Source organism: Lipotes vexillifer, unplaced genomic scaffold (assembly GCF_000442215.2).
Source record: "Lipotes vexillifer unplaced genomic scaffold, Lipotes_vexillifer_v1.1 scaffold990, whole genome shotgun sequence".
Classification (NCBI taxonomy): Eukaryota; Metazoa; Chordata; class Mammalia; order Artiodactyla; family Lipotidae; genus Lipotes; species Lipotes vexillifer.
Genome location: NW_006773201.1, coordinates 844,470 through 863,867, shown reverse-complemented (window position 1 = coordinate 863,867; position 19,398 = coordinate 844,470). Strand labels below are relative to the sequence as shown.

At 36.0% G+C, this 19,398-nt stretch overlaps 1 protein-coding gene across 1 annotated transcript in view; it reads left to right on the top strand.

The window, feature by feature from the left end:
* Positions 1-19,398, top strand: part of RASA1 (RAS p21 protein activator 1) — a 108,753-nt gene that overhangs the window by 71,950 nt on the left and 17,405 nt on the right. Inside the window, exons 10-13 of the mRNA XM_007448155.1 lie at positions 3,381-3,501; positions 4,104-4,260; positions 15,994-16,081; positions 18,131-18,208. Coding sequence (XP_007448217.1) covers positions 3,381-3,501; positions 4,104-4,260; positions 15,994-16,081; positions 18,131-18,208 — 444 coding nt within the window. The remainder of the gene's footprint in view (positions 1-3,380; positions 3,502-4,103; positions 4,261-15,993; positions 16,082-18,130; positions 18,209-19,398) is intronic.

The following is a 19,398-nucleotide window of genomic DNA, read 5'->3' as shown; positions in this document are numbered from 1 at the left end:
TCTGCTCAAAATGACTTTCCCTCAAATATCCACTCGCCTCACTCTGTTATTTCTTTCAAATTCGGCTCAGAAATTAGCTTCACAATTGAGACCTACTTGTACACATTATTTGTTGCTGCTACTTGCCCTACCCTGTAGAGCACTTACCACCTATTAACATACAATTTGCTTATTATGTTTATTATCTCTTTTCTTCATTGGTAGATAAGTTCCTTGGAGGTAAAGATATTTGATTTATTTACTGATGTATCTCAAGAACTAGAACAGTACCTGGCACTCAACAGACATTTATTGTATTAATTTATTAAATGAGTTTTCTTAGCCATTACGTGACAAAGGCAGGATTTACAACTGAGGTCTGGTTACAGGAGCCTGCACACCTAACCGCTATGCAAAAGCTTGCTTCAGTGGCTGTTAGACTCTCACCTGTCAGATTATCTACTTCCCTTGGGGAGTAATGTATATAAGACTTCCTTCTTCAGAACTGTGTACAAAGAGTAGGCTGAGAAGCCTTCCCTACTGTCATCCAGTAATTTACTGGAACTTGGACTGTGAGGTTGTGTCCTTGCCTGCGGTGTCTTCTAATGTAGGAGTTACAGATCAGTTGATCAGCCCCTATCTTAAAATAAGTAGGAAAGACTTATATAGATTATCTTGAAATCAGATATTTAAATCTAAATGTAGGTGTAGTAATATGTCTTAAATAATAAACTACAAATGTGCCCCATTCTGCACCTAACAGTAAATATTATCACTACTGTAATAAAGACTGGTAAGCACAAATCTATACAACTAGGAAGGGTAGTCATCACTATTTATCATCTGGGTACAATGTATCTTTTAAAATTTTTTATATTCTTAGTCATTTTCTGAATAATTTGTAGAAGAATAAAGCTTTAGTACAAAAAAACTTTATTAGAAAATTTAATAAGAATTTAAATGTAGCAAACCCCATTTTTGTTACATATTTCCTTGGTTATAAAGGGTTACCTACGTGAAATAGAATGCAGCTAACTGTTCATCCACTGTCATGCATGGACTTGGAACATATCCATCTTGTAAATCCAAATTTCAGATACATCTTTTATAAGTTCTTGCTTATGATTACTCTGGTTCTTCTTACGTTTTTACTGTCAAAATGCAGTACTGATTCCAGATTTTAAATATATTTCAACTGGGTTCTAGTTTATGATTCTTTCTTGCTGTTCTTGCATCATCAACTGCAATACTTTTGAAAACTTTGATGGTTCATTATTTTGTTGGATAGTACAGTCTTTATTGCTTCATAAGTGTAATACATTTTTATGTTTAGGTTTATAGACATCAGAATGATCAATATGGTGAATTTTTAAATTTCTACATTATATGTTTCCTTCTGGTAACCTTTGTCCATTTACAAATCATACTGAGTAAATCTTGGTGCACAATCATAAAAATTTAAAGAATCCTCATTTCCTTTTAGGAAACAGGATAATCTAGATTCTTGTTACAAATTATTGCATGATGATGTCCTTCCTATTGAATCACTAACTAGATGAGAGCACTATATTTCTTTTCCCCTAGAAATATATCATTTACTCAGCGATTCTTAGTTTGAGAAAAATCACCAAGGAGATTACCATCTGAAGAATTATAGTCTGAGATTTTGCTTATCAAAATCAATTTTATCATCACAATAGATCCCAGAGTCTTGCTGTTTCTTTGCATTTATCATCTGAGTCTTTTTATAATTGTCAAGCATCTTTCTTTGTCAATTTTTTTCTCTTTGCTGTTATGATCAGAAAATTAAGAATTCTGAATTTTCTTATGCGTTCAATGAAAACTAATAAAAATATAACAAAGATGGCCTTTTATACTTTTTTGAAAGATGCTACAATAGTTGGCCACAGAGTAAAAAATGCCAAAGGGTGATGCAATAGAGATGATTTATTTCACTGTTGGATCACGCTCTAGACCAAGGGCTGGCAAACTTTTCTGTAAAGGACCAGATAATAAACATTTTAGGTTTTGTGGGCCATTCAGTCTCTGTCTCAGTTACTAAACTGCCTTTGTAGTGTGAAAGCAACCACAGATAGTATGTAAAGGAATGAGCCATGGCTGTGTTCCAATAAAACCTTATGTCCAAAAACAGGCAGTAGGCTAGATTTGGTCCATGTGCTGTGGTTTGCCAGTGCCTGCTCTTTGGCATACTCGAGAATAATTGTTAAGTCATGATGAAATTGTTCCTACGATGATGAAATAGCAGAGTGTTTCAAGATATAGGAAAAATATAATTCGTGAAAATCCCATAACGTATCTTAGATTTATAAAACGATCAGCTGGATCCATAAGTTTCTAAGAAAACAAAGTCATAAAATATTAATTCTTGCAAATAGTAAGAGCTGCTCAAGAAAGAAACTAAAAACTAAAATTGGGTCCATTGGACCTTGATGGTAATATTGAAGATTGACTTATTTTGGGAAGATCATTTATAGAAGCACTCTTCTCTTTGTATTCTTCCTGACATCATAATTCTTTTTGTTACTTGGAGGGGGGCAGGGATTTAGCATTTAACACACATGCATTCCTGTAAGTCATGGTGTTATATGAAATCATACAATAAAAACCACAGGATTATGGAAAAAGGGGGGGTTAAGGGTACAACACTCAAAAACTTCATCAGTGACACATAAAGATAAGAAGCTAGTAAAAATGTAGCGTAGTTTTTATACATGCTAAATGGGTAAGAAATATTTAAATATTACAATAAATAAGGCATTTTACCTTGAAAAAGACCTGAAGTTTACTTGTGGAAGAGGCCATCAGAAGGGCTGTAAATAGCGGGAAGTGGTACAAGGAGGATTATCTGAAATTAGATACATTAGAACACCAGATGTGGATGGATGGGTATGGCGTGTAACACTCGGTGAAGCTGGGGAGGCTTTTAGGCTTTTGTGATGTATTTTGCATATTCCTAGGCATCTCAGTTCAGCTGGGTGCAATTTTCTGCATTCACATAGAGTTTCTCATGGATATAATTGTCCGTAAGCAAACATGAATTTGCTTTATGCTCAAATTGGTTCTAATCTATCAGTTATGCTTGGACAAATTCATGTTTTCAAAACAATGCTGCTTGTAAAACATAAAAACACGCTCTATTTTTCAAATAAAAAGCTTATTAGTTGTCCATATTCTTGAGAAATGGTAAGCTTACTTTTTTGAAAATTTCTTTGGAAAGCAAAGATCTCTTAATAATATATATGTTACATTATTTTAGATTTCAGTATTAAAATTTTTTTAATGTAGACAGACAATCTGGTTTTTAAATTGGTAGTTTAGTAGGTTTTACTTCATTTCCATCAAGAATTCATGAAATAATTTTAGTATTTTTGAAAATTCAGGATCAAGAACAAGTACTCAATGATACAGTGGATGGCAAGGAAATTTATAATACAATTCGTCGTAAAACAAAGGATGCCTTTTATAAAAACATTGTTAAAAAAGGTTATCTTCTAAAAAAAGGTAAGTGTGAAACTTTTAAGACTAAAGATTCAATTTCAGTATTTTACCGTTAACATTTATTAGAAGCATTGTAAATATTGGGCATAAAACTTATCATTGAGATACGTATTTAATAAGTTGGTATCTGATTCTTGAGCCCCTCTCTACCCCATAACTTTTTTATTTTTTAAGAGAAAATTCTTATTGGCACTTGGCACATTCATAGTATTGATGTTTCTATTTTATGTATTTGCCTCAGTTTGGCATTAAGAAATGTTGGGGCATTGAGGGGTGCATGATTAGTAGAAGAGTTTTTTTTCTCATGACTGGAAAAGTATGAATCCTAAGCAAGAATTTTAAAGATTTTATCATAATGAAATCTCTAAACATACTGTTAAGGTACCCTTGTCACTTACTCAGTGACTCATTAAAGCAAGCAATATAACAAAAGATATTTTTCTACAGATATATTACAGACACTTTCTCATTTTGTAAGGATTGGTGTTATTTAAGCTTTGGAATAAAAATATATTTAATTTTTAGCAACAATAATTTTTATGATTTTACTATATATGACTTCATAGTTCATTATTTGGCTAAGGGGAAACAATTTTTTTTAACAGGCAAAGGAAAAAGGTGGAAAAATTTATATTTTATCTTAGAGGGCAGTGATGCCCAACTTATTTATTTTGAAAGTGAAAAACGAGCTACAAAACCAAAAGGATTAATAGATCTCAGCGTGTGTTCTGTCTATGTTGTTCATGATAGTCTCTTTGGCAGGTAAGAAATTGGTTTCCTATTTCTTTTTGGAATTGTTTTAATAAAAAAATAGTATGTTCAGATCATTTCAAAGCATAGCAAACCAATTTGTGCCATCTGAAAATGTCACATATACTCTCTAGGGTAATTTCTGTCTTCCTTACTTATTTTAGACTAACCTATGCATAAAATTCTACTCCACTATATCACATAGAAACCTTTGGAATCTATGCCTCTCCTGTAGTGAGACTTGATCTGTATGTAGTGTGTTTCCTGCCTGCACCTACCACCACTCTTTTGAGTGACTTACTTTGAGTCTTGTCTCCTTTCCCCTATTTTATCATTCTTGGTTAACTCGGTGCATCTGATGGTAGTAGATACACTCAGTTGTACTATTAACTTGATTCCTAAGAAAGTTGACATTGAGAGACAATTGTAGTATAAAAACAATTATTTCAATAGGAAAGAGGAGAGTATTTCAGATTTGAAATTAAAACATTTTTTCTTAATGTTAGAGTTTTTTAAAAAATAAAATAATCGTATAAACTAAAGGTAAATCCTGAACAGCACAAGGCAAATTCAGCTCTTGATTACATCTAGTTTTTTGTAATAAGGGCCTTTCTTTGTATTTCACCATCAGTATTATCAATAATCCATTCTAGAGTGTTTTTAGATATATTTAGCACTTTTATTACCTATTGCTATGATGAATAAAACGCAGGCAATTAAAACAGTTTTTTTTAACAGCTTATGCTGCAGGATGGCATTTCTACTAGGCAACCCTAATTTATCCTATTTAAGTTGGGAAAGCTTCAAGAGAAGTACCTGTGGAGCATAAAAGCTTGTCATTTCTTTTTTTCCAAACGGTGTTTAGGAGATCACATTAGTGATTTTAACAGTTCATTTTTTAAATGGTCAGATAGGTTTGGGAAATGCTGAATTGAACAAATAATTTTCCTTACAGAGGGGTATTCTGGAGTTTTAGCCAGTGTTTGTATTGTGAATCACCAAGAGGGGAGTATAATATGCAGTATTTCATGAATTCATTGGACCTTGATACTCTCCCTTTTTTTCTCTCAAACCCTTCTTAATATCTCCTAAAAACAGCTGTCCCCACCCCCCAAAAAAAGCAAAAAAAGTTTGGGCAAGGTAGGATTTCATAGGATTCTTTTCCCCTCCCTTTACAGTATGGGAACCTTGGCCTTTAGATGTAGTTGGATCAGACCTCTGGCTTTTCAGTCTTTCTACTCTGCCTTACTTGGTGTGTACTGGATTCTTCTCACAAAGCCGCTTCCTTCATGATAGTGAGGTGGCAAACAGTACCAGAGAAAGGAGAAGTGAACTATTGAAAATCCTGAGAATACACTATTGTGTATTCCAGTAACTATTGAAAATCCTGAGAATACACTGTTTGTTGTGTTATCAAATAGATAGCAGTCATTGAATATTTCTCGCTTTGTGTAAGCATAGAACCCAATACACTGACTGACCTTGAGCATTTAGGTGAAGTCTAATGTGAAAGTTAATGGCAGCCCTCACCAGTAGAGAGGACTGGTATGCACGCCTAGCCTGTGGAGGACAGCACTGCTCGTTTGGCTGTTTTCCCCAGCACTTTAGTTGCACAGCTCTACAATTTTTCCAGCTTATTTTCAGTATTATTCACAGGTCTCTAAGCATTCTATCTCTTTGTATTAAACTTCTGACTTTTAATACTGCTTTACTTTTTTTTTTTTAAACAACTTTGTTGGAGTATAAGTGCTTTACAATGGTATATTAGTTTCTGCTTTATAACAAAGTGATTCAGTTATACATATATCCCCATATCTCTTCCCTCTTGCGTCTCCCTCCCTCCCACCCTCCCTATCCCACCGCTCTAGGTGGTCACAAAGCACCGAGATGATTTCCCTGTGCTATGCGGCTGCTTTTCACTAGCTATCTGTTTTACATTTGGTAGTATATATGTGTCCATTGCCACTCTCTCACTTTGTCCCAGCTTACCCTTCCCCCTCCCCATATCCTCAAGTCCATTCTCTAGTGGGTCTGCATCTTTATTCCGTCTTGTCCCTAGGTTCTTCATGACCATTTTTTGTTTTTTCTTAGATTCCATATATATGTGTTAGCATACGGTATTTGTTTTTCTCTTTCTGACTTAACTTCACTCTGTATGACAGACTCTAGGTCCATCCACCTCACTACAAATAATTTAGTTTCGTTTCTTTTTATGGCTAAGTAATAGTCCATTGTATATATGTGCCACATCTTCTTTATCCATTCATCTGTTGATGGACACTTAGGTTGCTTCCATATGCTGGCTATAGTAAATACAGCTGCAGTGAACATTGTGGTACATGACTCTTTTTGAATTATGGTTTTCTCACGGTATATGCCCAGTAGTAGGATTGCTGGGTCGTATGGTAGTTCTATTTTTAGTTTTTTAAGAAATATACATACTGTTCTCCATTAGTGGCTGTATCAATTTACATTCCCACCAACAGTGCAAGAGGGTTCCCTTTTCTCCACAGCCTCTCCAGCATTTATTGTTTGTAGATGTTTTGATGATGGCCATTCTGACCAGTGTGAAACGATATCTCATTGTAGTTTTGATTTGCATTTCGCTAGTGATTAATGATGTTGAGCATTCTTTCATGTGTTTGTTGGCAATCTGTATATCTTCTTTGGAGAAATGTCTATTTAGGTCTTCTGCCCATTTTTGGATTGGGTTCTTTGTTTTTTTGATATTGTAAATGTTGTAAATGTTGTAAATGTTGCTTGTAAATGTTGGAGATTAGTCCTGTGTCAGTTGCTTCATTTGCAAATATTTTCTCCCATTCTGAGGGTTGTCTTTTCATCTTGTTTCTGGGTTCCTATGCTGTACAAAAGCTTTTAAGTTTCATTAGGTCCCATTTGTTTATTTTTGTTTTTATTTCCAATTCTCTAGGAGGTGGGTCAAAAAGGATCTTGCTGTGATGTATGTCATGAAGTGTTCTGCCTATGTTTTGCTGTGATTTATGTCATGAAGTGTTCTGCCTAAGAGTTTAATAGTATCTAGCCTTACATTTAGGTCTTTAATCCATTTTGAGTTTATTTTTGTGTATGGTGTTAGGGAGGGTTCTAATATCATTATTTTACATATAGCTGTCCAGTTTTCCCAGAACCACTTATTGAAGAGGCTGTCTTTTCTGCATTGTATATTCTTGCCACCTTTATCAAAAATAAGGTGACCGGGCTTCCCTGGTGGCGCAGTGGTTGAGAGTCCGCCTGCCAATACAGGGGACACGGGTTTGTGCCCCGGTCCGGGAAGATCCCACATGCCACGGAGCGGCTGGGCCCGTAAGCCATGGCTGCTGAGCCTGCGCGTCCAGAGCCTGTGCTCCGCAGTGGGAGAGGCCACAACAGTGAGAGGCCTGCATACCGCCAAAACAAAAACAAAAACAAAACACAATAAGTTGACCATATGTGTGTGGGTTTATCTCTGGGCTTTCCATCCTGTTCTGTTGATCCATATTACTGTTTTTGTGCCAGTACCATACTCTCTTGATTACTGTAGCTTTGTAGTATAGTCTGAAGTCAGGGAGCCTGATTCCTCCAGCTCCATTTTTCTTTCTCAAGATTGCTTTGGCTGTTTGGGGTCTTTTGTGTTTCCACACAAATAGTGAGATTTTTTTGTTCTGGTTCTGTAAAAAATGCCAGTGGTAGTTTGATAGGGATTGCATTCAATCTGTAGATTGCTTTGGGTAGTAGAGTCATTTTCACAGTGTTGATTCTTCCAATCCAAGAACATGGTATATCTCTCCATCTATTTGTATCATCTTTAATTTCTTTCATCACTGTCTTATAATTTTCTGCATACAGGGCTTTTGTCTCCTTAGGTAGGTTTATTCCTAGATATTTTATTCTTTTTGTTGCAGTGGTAAATGGGAGTGTTTTCTTAATTTCACTTTCAGATTTTTCATCATTAGTTTATAGGAATGCCAGAGATTTCTGTGCATAAATTTGTATTCTGCTACTTTACCAAATTCATTGATTAGCTCTAGTAGTTTTCTGGTGGCATCTTTAGGATTCTCTCTATATAGTATCATGTCATCTGCAAACAGTGACAGCTTTACTTCTTCTTTTCCGATTTGGATTCCTTTTATTTCTTTTTCTTCTCTAATTGCTGTGGCTAAAACTTCCAAAACTATGTTGAATAACAGTGGTGAGAGTGGGTAACCTTGTCTTGTTCCTGCTCTTAGTGGAAATGGTTTCAGTTTTTCACCATTGAGGACGATGTTGGCTGTGGGTGTGACATATATGGCCTTTATTACGTTGAGGTAAGTTCCCTCTATGCCTACTTTTGGAGGGTTTTTATCATAAATGGGTGTTGAATTTTGTCGAAAACTTTTTCTGCATCTATTGAGATGACCATATGGTTTTTCTCCTCCAATTTGTTAATATGGTGTATCACATTGACTGATTTGCATATATTGAAGAATCCTTGCATTCCTGGGATAAACCCCACTTGATCATGGTGTATGATCCTTTTAATGTGCTGTTGGATTCTGTTTGCCAGTATTTTGTTGAGGATTTTTGCATCTATGTTCATCAGTGATTTTGGCCTGTAGTTTTCTTTCTTTGCGACTTCTTTGTCTGGTTTTGGTATCAGGGTGATGGTGACCTCGTAGAAGGAGTTTGGGAGTGTTCCTCCCTCTGCTGTATTTTGGAAGAGTTTGAGAAGGATAGGTGTTATTAGCTCTTCTCTAAATGTTTGATAGAATTCGCCAGTGAAGCCATCTGGTCCTGGGCTTTTATTTGTTGGAAGGTTTTTAATCACAGCTTCAATTTCAATGCTTGTGATTGTTCTGTTCATATTTTCTATTTCTTCCTGGTTCAGTCTCGGAAGGTTGTGCATTTCTGAGAATTTGTTCATTTCTTCCAGGTTGTCCATTTTATTGGCATATACTTGCTTGTAGTAATCTCTCATGATCCTTTGTATTTCTGCAGTGTCAGTTATTACTTCTCCTTTTTCATTTCTAATCTAATTCTATTGATTTGAGTCTTCTCCATTTTTTTCTTGATGAGTCTAGCTAATGGTTTTGCAATTTTGTTTATCTTATCAAAGAACCAGATTTTAGTTTTATTGATCTTTGCTGTAGTTTCCTTCCTTTCATTTTCATTTATTTATATATCTGATCTTTATGGTGTCTTTCCTTCTGCTAACTTTGGGGTTTTTTGGTTCTTCGTTCTCTAATTGCTGTCAGTGTAAGGTTAGGTTGTTTACTTGAGATGTTTCTTAAGGTAGGATTGTATTGCTATAAAATTCCCTCTTAGAACTGCTTTTGCTGCATCCCATAGGTTTTGGGTTATCGTGTTTTCATTGTCATTTGTTTCTAGGTTTTTTTGATTTCCTCTTTGATTTCGTCAGTGATCTCTTGGTTATTAAGTAGTGTATTGTTTAGCCTCCATGTGTTTCTATTTTTTACAGATTTTTTCCTGTAATTTATATCTAGTCTTATAGCGTCTTGGTTGGAAAAGATACTCGATACAATTTCAATTTTCTTAAATTTACCAAGGCTTGATTTGTGACCCAGGGTATGAGCTATCCTTCAGAATGTTCCATGAGCACTTGAGAAGTGTATTCTGTTGTTTTTGAAGGGAATGTCCTATAAATATCACTGAAGTCCATCTTGTTTAATGTATCATTTAAAGCTTGTGTGTCCTTATTTATTTTCATTTTGGATGATCTGTCCATTGGTGAAAGTGGGGTGTGAAAGTCCCCTACTATGATTGTGTTACTGCCGATTTCGCCTTTTTTGGCTGTTAGTATTTGCCTTATGTTGAGGTGCTCCTATGTTGGGTGCATAAATATTTACCATTGTTATCTTCTTCATGGATTAATCCCTTGATCATTATGTAGTGTCTTTCTTTGTCTCTTGTAATAGTGTTTGTTTTAGTCTATTTTCTCTGATATGAGAATTGCTACTCCAGCTTTCTTTTGATTTCCATTTTCATGGAATATCTTTTTCCATCCCTTCACTTTCCGTCTGTATGTGTCCCTAGGTCTGAAGTGGGTCTCTTGTAGACAGCATATATACAGGTCTTGTGTGTGTATCCATTCAGCCAGTCTATGTCTTTTGGTTGGAGCATTTAATCTATTTACATTCAAGGTAATTATTGTTATGTATGTTCCTATTACCATTTTCTTAATTGTTTTGGGTTTTTTATTGTAGGTCTTTTCCTTTTCTTGTGTTTCTTGCCTAGAGAAGTTCCTTTAGCATTTGTTGTAAAGCTGGTTTGCTGGTGCTGAGTTCTCTTAGCTTTTGCTTGTCTGTAAAGGTTTTAATTTCTCCGTCAAATCTGAATGAGATCCTTGTTGCGTAGAAGTAATCTTGGTTGTAGGTTTTTTGCGTTCATCATTTAAAATATGTCCTGCCACTCCCTTCTGGCTTGCAGAGTTTCTGCTGAAAGATCAGCTGTTAACCTTACGGTGATTCCCTTATGTGTTATTTGTTGTTTTCCCCTTGCTGCTTTTAATATTTTTTCTTTGTATTTAATTTTTGATAGTTTGATTAATATGTGTCTTGGCGTGTTTCTCCTCGTATTTATCTTGTATGGGACTGTGTGTGCTTCCTTAGCGTCTCATGCCTGTCTCTGGGGTCCACTATTTCCTTTCCCATTTTAGGGAAGTTTTCAACTATAATCTCTTCAAATATCTTCTCAGTCCCTTTCTTTTTGTCTTCTTCTTCTGGGACCCCTATAATTCAAATGTTGGTGCATTTAATGTTGTCCCAGAGGTCTCTGAGACTGTCCTCAGTTCTTTTCATTTTTTTTTCTTTTTTCTGCTCTGCAGTAGTTATTTCCACTATTTTATCTTCCAGGTCACTTATCCGTTTTACTGCTTCAGTTATTCTGCTATTGATCCTTTCTAGAGAATTTTTAATTTCATTTATTGTGTTGTTCATTACTGTTTGTTTGCTCTTTAGTTCTTCTGGGTCCTTGTTAAGCGTTTCTTGTATTATCTCCATTCTATTTCCAAGATTTTGGATCATCTTTACTATCATTATTCTGAGTTCTTTTTCAGGTAGACTGCCTGTTTCCTCTTCATTTGTTAGGTCTGGTGGGTTTTTACCTTGCTCCTTCATCTGCTGTGTGTTTCTCTGTCTTCTCATTTTGCTTATTAACTTACTGTGTTTCGGGTCTCCTTTTTGTAGGCTGCAGGTTCGTAGTTCCCGTTGTTTTTGGTGTCTGCCCCCAGTGGCTAAGGTTGGTTCAGTGGGTGTGTAGGCTTCCTGGTGGAGGGGACTAGTGCCTGTGTTCTGGTGGATGAGGCTGGATCTTGTCTTTCTGATGGGCAGGTCCTCGTCTGGTGGTGTGTTTTGGGGCGTCTGTGGCCTTGTTATGCTTCTTGGCAGGTCTCTGCTATTGGGTGGGGTTGTGTTTATGTCTTGCTAGTTGTTTGGCATAGGGTGTCCAGCATTGGCGTTTGCTGGTCATTGAGTGGAGGTGGGTCTGGGCGTTGAGATGGAGATCTCTGGGAGATTTTCGCCGTTTGATATTATGGACCAACGTCCTGAACTTGGCTCTCCCACCTCAGAGTCACAGCCCTGACGCCTGGCTGGAGCACCAAGAGCCTGTCATCCACATGGCTCGGAATAAAAGGGAGATAAAAAAGAAAGAAAGAAGAAGATAAAATAAAATAAAATAGTTATTAAAATAAAGAAATAATAATTTAAAATATTTTTTAATTAAAAGAAAAAAAGAAGAGAGCAACCAAACCAAAAAACAAATCCACCAATGATAACAAGCACTAAAAACTATACTATAAGAAAACAACGACAACAACAACAAAAACAGAACCCTAGGACAAATGGTAAAAGCAAATCTATACAGACAAAATCACACACAGAAGCATACACATACACACTCACAAAAAAAGAAAAAGGGAAAAAAAAAAATATTGTTGCTCCCAAAGTCCACCTCCTCAGTTTGGGATGATTCGTTGTGTATTCAGGTATTCCACAAATGCAGGGTGCATCAAGTTGATTGTGGAGATTTAATCCACTGCTCCTGAGGATGCTGGGAGAGATTTCCCTTTCTTTTCTTTGTTGGCACAGGTCCTGGGGTTCAGCTTTGGATTTGGCCCCGGCTCTGCGTGTAGGTTGCCTGAGGGCATCTGTTCTTCACTCAGACAGGATGGGGTTAAAGCAGCAGCTGATTCGGAGGCTCTGGCTAACTCAGGCCATGGCAAGGGAGGGGTATGGAGTTCGGGGTGAGCCTGTGGCGGCGGAGGCCGGCATGACGTTGCACCAGCCTGAGGTGTGCCGTGTGTTCTTCCGGGGAAGTTGTCCCTGGATCACGGGACCCTGTGGCTGGCTGCACAGGCTTCTGGGAGGGGAGGTGTGGATAGTGACCTGTGCTTGCACACAGGCTTCTTGGTGGCTGCATCAGCAGCCTTAGTGTCTCATGCCTGTCTCTGGGGTCCACGCTGATAGCCACAGCTCACGCCCATCTCTGGAGCTCCTTTAAGTGGTGCTCTTAATCCCCTCTCGTTACGCAGCAGGAAACAGAGGCAAGAAAAAGTCTCTTGCCTTTTCGGCAGCTCCAGACTTTTTCCTGGATTCCCTCCCTGCTAGGTGTGGTGCAGTAGCCCCCTTCAGGCTGTGTTCACGCAGGCAAACCCAGTCCTCTCCCTGCGATCCAACCACAGCCCGAGCCTCAGCTCCCAGCCCCTGCCCATCCTGGTGGGTGAGCAGACAAGCCTCTGGGGCTGGTGAGTGCTGGTTAGTACCAATCCTCTGTGCGGGAATCTCTCCGCTTTGCCCTCCGCACCCCTGTTGCTGCGCTCTCCTCCGTGGCTCCGAAGCTTCCCCCCTCCACCACCCGCAGTCTCTGCCCGCGAAGGGGCTCCTAGTGTGTGGAAACCTTTGCTTTGCTCCTTCACAGCTCCTTCCCACTGGTGCAGGTCCTGTCCCTATTCTTTTGTCTGTTCTTTCTTTTTTCTTTGGCCCTACCCAGGTACTTGGGGAGTTTCTTACCTTTTGGGAGGTCTGAGGTCTCTGCCAGCATTCAGTAGGTGTTCTGTAGGAGTTGTTCCACATGTAGATGTATTTCTGATGTATTTGTGGGGAGGAAGGTGATCTCCACGTCTTAGTCTTCTGCTATCTTGAAGCTCTTCCCTGCTTTACTTTAAATATAAACGATTTCAGAAGCACAAGTTTGAAGACATTCAATCATACAGTTATCACTGTAGTGAATATTTATGTGGGAATTTCATACCTGTATCTTTTCTTAGGCTGAATCTTTTACTGTGGCAGTATTTATTGTTTTATCTATGTTTAAGAAGGATGTTTTTGCTGGATATTAAATTTTAGGTTGGTAATTATTTTCTTTCAGCATTTTAAAGATTTTCTACTTTTCAACATTTTGTCATTCTGTTTCTCTTTTAGAGATAATGTATCTTTTTTCCTTCACCATGTACTGTATTTCATCTTTCTCTGGAAGCTTTGAGATTTTTCCTTTCCTTAGATTTTCAAAAGTTAAACCAAATATGCCTACTGTAAAAACGTATATATTTTAAATGTATCTTAATGTTTGTAGAGCTTCTTCAATCTGAGACCTGATGTCTGTTGTCAGTTTTGGAAAATTCTTCATTAGTATCTCTTTAAACAGTTCTACTGCCACATTCTCTTTAATCTTCTGGGACTCATGTTACATGTTATGTTCCTTTTACTATGTCCCATGTGTCTATTAAACGGTTTTCTATGTTTCTCATAATTTTTTTCCTCTCTGTGCCTCAGGCTGGATATTTTCTTCTGATTTGCCTTCAGCTCACAAATCTGTTCTTTTGTAGTTAAATGCGTTTTTTGAGGTCTTAATTTTATTACTTTTGCCACTTTAGAATTTCCATTTGATTCTTGTTCTAAATATCTAGTTATGTGGCAGAATTCTCTATTATTAATTATTTTGCGTGGGCCTCTCACTGTTGTGGCCTCTCCCGTTGTGGAGCACAGGCTCCAGACGTTCAGGCTCAACGGCCATGGCTCACGGGCCCAGCCGCTCCGCAGCATGTGGGATCTTCCCAGACCGGGGCACAAACCCGTGTCCCCTGTATCGGCAGGCGGACTCTCAAGCACTGCGCCACCAGGGAAGCCCTGTTATCTTTTTTTTTAAAGCACTTTAATTACAGATAGTTGAAAGTTGTATCTGTCCTCAATATCTGGATCATATGTAGGTCTTTCTTGTTTGTCTGTTTTTCTTTTGGCTTTTCAATCATTTGATCCTGATTCCTGTAATGTCTACTTATGTTTGACTGAATAGTGGATACAGTGTATGAAAAACTGTGGATAATGTTATTGTCTCCGGAAAGGACTGTTCTTTTGCCAGATAAGTTAGAGTAGGGTTAGTTCATATTGATCCACTCAGGGATCAACTGGAGGTATTGGTGAAGGCTGTTCTATTTCTGGTTTGCTCTTATTCTGAATAGCCCTTCAGGGGTCTCAACTGAAAGCTTTCTCTTTCAAAGGCCCTGAACTCATTTGTCTCTCCCAGCACTGTGAAACTCTGAATGTGCTTCGTTAGCTTTTTAGCCTCTTAGATGCTGTTTTCTGCTTATTGCCCCAGAGTCCTGCCCTACACGGTTTAGGAATTGGCAAACACCTTGAAAAGAAAAGCTGTGAAGGATGTCAGTCTCACCTCACTATGATCTTGGTCCCTTCAGTCTGAGCTGCTTGTTCTCCAGTGACTTCAAACAGTTGTGTTTTGTTTGGTTTATATTTTATCCTGCCAGGAGGGTTAGTCTGGTACAAACCACTTTCAGAATCAGAAGTTTTCAGTTGACATATTCCATTGTTATGGTATTCTCAAAGCATTGAAGAGATGGTTTTATCTTTAATAAATGTTAAGCTTGTACTCTGGGTATTTTGCTATGACCTTCTAACACTAAAGTGTAAGATATACTCTTTGGTTAAAGCAAGAAATAGAAATAATATTTATTGAATTTCAAAAACTTGAAGGCCCTTATTAAACATTTTATAAACATTTTCAAATCTAGTTGGAAAGGCAGCACATCTTCAAAAAGATATAAGCTACTGTCTAATATTGTACTTACATGTCAAATGAATTATACTACAGTGCATACTATAGGAAGATAAGAACTAATATTTATTGCACACCACTGTTACGTCATTTGATTCTCAGAATAAGCTTATGATGTTTCCATTAAAATGGAATGAGGAAAAACAGCCAGTTGTTAAAAAAAAATTTGAAATAAGTAAAATTATAAAGAAGAAAATTAAAATCACCCACAATCTACTGAGAGATAACCATTAAGAACATTTTAGGCCTAAAGAACATGTCTAGTCTTTTCCCAGTACATATAAATGTATATTATATATCATCCTGAAGCACTGAGTTTAGTAACATTTTATTTGCTTTAAAATTTTTAAATTAGCTACATGCAATTCTAGCACTCCTGCTTCAATTTTATTGTAACTTTTCTATTTCTAATGCCTTTTAAAATTAATCTACACAGTACTGTGAAATATTTTTAAACTTTGATAGTTTGATAAAATTTCAGTAGTGCAGACAAAAAGCTTTCTAAAATATACGCAGCTGACATTTTCTTTTTCGTAATCTAGTACAATGGATTATTATTTCTCTAAATTAAGAATTTTGTTAAGTTTATATAAATTACATAATTATACTGTGATTTTTTTCCTAAAGTTAGTGTAAAGTTGGTATGTTAAACTTCCTAATAACTTTTTTGTTTGTATTTTAAAGGCCAAACTGTTTTCAGATAGTGGTTCAGCACTTTAGTGAAGAACATTACATCTTCTACTTTGCAGGAGAAACTCCAGAACAAGCAGAGGTAAGTTAACTGTTTTTTCAACTACTGTCAAATGTATTCAGGCCTTGTTTTCTTTTTTAACTGGAATAGAAAGCTGTTGCATTTAAGATAATGTGATAAAAAGGATGCCTGAAATCTAATTATGTTTTATTTTAAGGAATGAGAAACTTTCATGTGTAAAAAAAAATTTTTTGAAAGAAATGCAGAAAAACACAGTGTAGGGTTATTAGGAAAACTCCATTTTAAATTGACCTTTAAATGGGCTATGATGTTGAGTCCAACTGAGAATGTTCATTGAAAATCCTCTCTGCAGAAAGGTTATATTCTAAGTACAGTCAAAAAGGTAAGCCAGTTAGTTTTGCTAATAAGCATTGTTGTTATTCACTGGTTGAACTGTGTCTAAAAATAGAAATTCAGTCATCACAAGGAAAAAATTTTGAGGAATTTTCTGTTTTTCTCTAAGTCTAGATATAATGTTTACTTTCAGCACTAGCCATTGATCCATGTGCAATGCCCTTAGTAAAACTTTTATTAAGTTTTAAGTAATGCTGTGAAGAAATGTTTTTAAAAATCTCCTTTTAAAAGTACTTTGATTTCTTTGAACCATAATATTTCTGGGGTGTTTAAAGGTATTTTGTAGAAATATGGCTATATTTCTTCTGCTTATACTCTATGGAAGGAACCCGAAGGTAGTTTAGAGGTGAAAGAAAGTGACTTTGTTGAAAAAAAAGAAGATAATTTGCCAACCCTGGATATGAGGCAAATGCTCCTAAAACTCTGGATCCTGGCATGCGCCCCTGACTCATAAATTACGAAAATATCTTAGGGTGTAGAATAAATTTGATGAATGAGCCATTTTGTTTTATGGCTTATAATTGAATATCATATATATGGAAAAATATCTCAATTGAATACTTATTACTAACTTATGATACACATAAAACCTTGTTTTGTGGGTATGTAGCCCTAATTTGCAAAAATAGGGATCATAATATTTTGCTGTTTGACTTTTTTTAATGTTAGATATTGAGTTAGAAAAGAAACTTAAACTTGAGTATCCTATCTTCCAGTTATTTTATCATGTTCTGTCTAAAGATGTGTTAATTTACATACCTGGATGACATTTCAATGTGTTTTGCATGCCTCACATAAATATAACATTATCTTATTGGATTTATCTATACTCTTTCCATATTCTGTTTCCATATATCCCTTAAAGTTCAAAAATACCACTGATAGTCCCAGTTTTTTATTACTTTGGTGGCCTGTGATATCTCTGGTTATTGTCTTCTCTTTCTGAAAGCTATGGTAATTGATTTAGTCTTAAGTTTGCTCCATTAAAAGACATTCTCTAAACACTGACAGAGTTCAGATTCATTGAAATAGCCAACAAACTAAAGACCTAATTGAGTGAAGCAGTAGTACAGAGCTTTCTAGAAACATGTATGCCAAATAAAATATTTAGATTTATTTTTGGTAAACCTAAAATTGTTCTCTCCTTTCTCCAGAGTACTAGATCATTAAACATTTTAGAATACAGCTGCAACTTAATATTAGGCTGAAATATTGTTTTAAATATAATGTTATATTTAAAATGCTTATAAATCACCCAGACCCCCTTATACATTTCTACCTATATCATGGTCTAAGGTAAAGATTAGAATGTTTGTCATCAAATCAGTCATCACATTATCAACTGTTTTTGCAGTCAGGCTTCCTTTCACAAAATGTATCAAGTTCAATTCTGCTTTAGGGTGCCTCAAATTTAACTGCTTAAATATATGTAAATTTATTTTCTGGCTAATAAATTATCACTCATTGGTACTTAAGACTAATATAGAGATTCTACAATAATACAATCAATATTTTACAGAATTATAATTGTTTTGGTCACTGTTTTATTTTGTTGGAGCACAGATGTATTTAAAGCACAGGATACTCTGAGTTTAGAAATGGAAGTCTAGAGAAGGAAGGAACTATTGAATTTGGGGAAAAAACCCAAACTGTTGATTGGAAATTGCATAAACTATTGTATACTATATTTCTTTGAAATGCTGTTATTTTTCGTAGGACTGGATGAAAGGTCTGCAGGCATTTTGCAATTTACGGAAAAGTAGTCCAGGGACATCTAATAAACGCCTGCGTCAGGTGAAACTTGATTTTCTTTGATTTGTGATTGTCACAAATTTGTGATTGTATTTTGCTTTATCACTTTGCTCTTTATTTTTATTTCTCTATGACCTATTTTGGGCAACATTTCAAACACTTTAGAATTCTTGAGAGGTGAATCTTTTCAGGCATTTTAAAGCCATGCTCCCACTTGCTTCAGCAGCAGGAGAAATAGTTATTTCTTTATGAAAGAGAATATTCTTTATATACTTGCTGGATACTTAGCCCATAATGCCATCTTTTGAATATATACCAAGGACTTTTTTTCTTCCACTTAAAGTAACAATACCAAGCCAACAACAGAAACTATTCTGTTTGGCACTATTATTATTATTTTTTTCCTTCAAAAAATTATTTTGGCCTGTGTCAGAAAGGTACTTAGTGAAAAAATCATCTGACTGAAAGTACTAATCCTGGTAAACTTTAGGGTTTTCCATTTTATAGTAATTGCTTTTGAAACCTATTACATAACTTATGGGTAGTATCCTGTCTTACTTGAAACCTTCACATGCCTGCATGTTCATTTATGGAGAGTTAAGCTAGGCTTTCTCTTTCGTTCTAGGTATGTAAACTCACTTTATATCCTCCATTTCTTTGCTTTTTTCTTTTAGTTATCCCCAGATAATTGGAAAAAGTTAGGTAAATTTAATATTCTTGGAGTTTTGAGGAAAGTTTCTTTTTTGTACAGTATTTACTGACTAAAGTGACTCTTGTTTTACTTATGGGAATTTCCAATAAGCTTGGTGAATTTAACATACTGTTCTATTGGAAGTGGATAAATGGTTATTATTTAGATGACTGAAAGTTTTATTCCCTGTAACCAGAAGTCTGATACTTTCCCCAGGGACATTTAATTATATGCATAATCACTATGTGTTCTCAAAGCATGTTTTAACATTTTGAAAGCTATGGAAAATCAGATTCAATTTTTGTAGATTGTATCTTGTGAGAAATTTCAGGCATGAAATTATTTGTAGGTATAATATTATATAATCATAATACAGTGTCTTGAGCCCTTTTTATGAGTCAGGTACTCTGCTTGTGCTTTTATACATATCATTTCTAATCTTCACAACAACTTGCAGTGTAGACTTTATCCTAATTTTATACCTGAGGAAGCTGGGGCTCATAGAAACTGACTTGTGTAAGGCCACACAAGTAGTACGTGG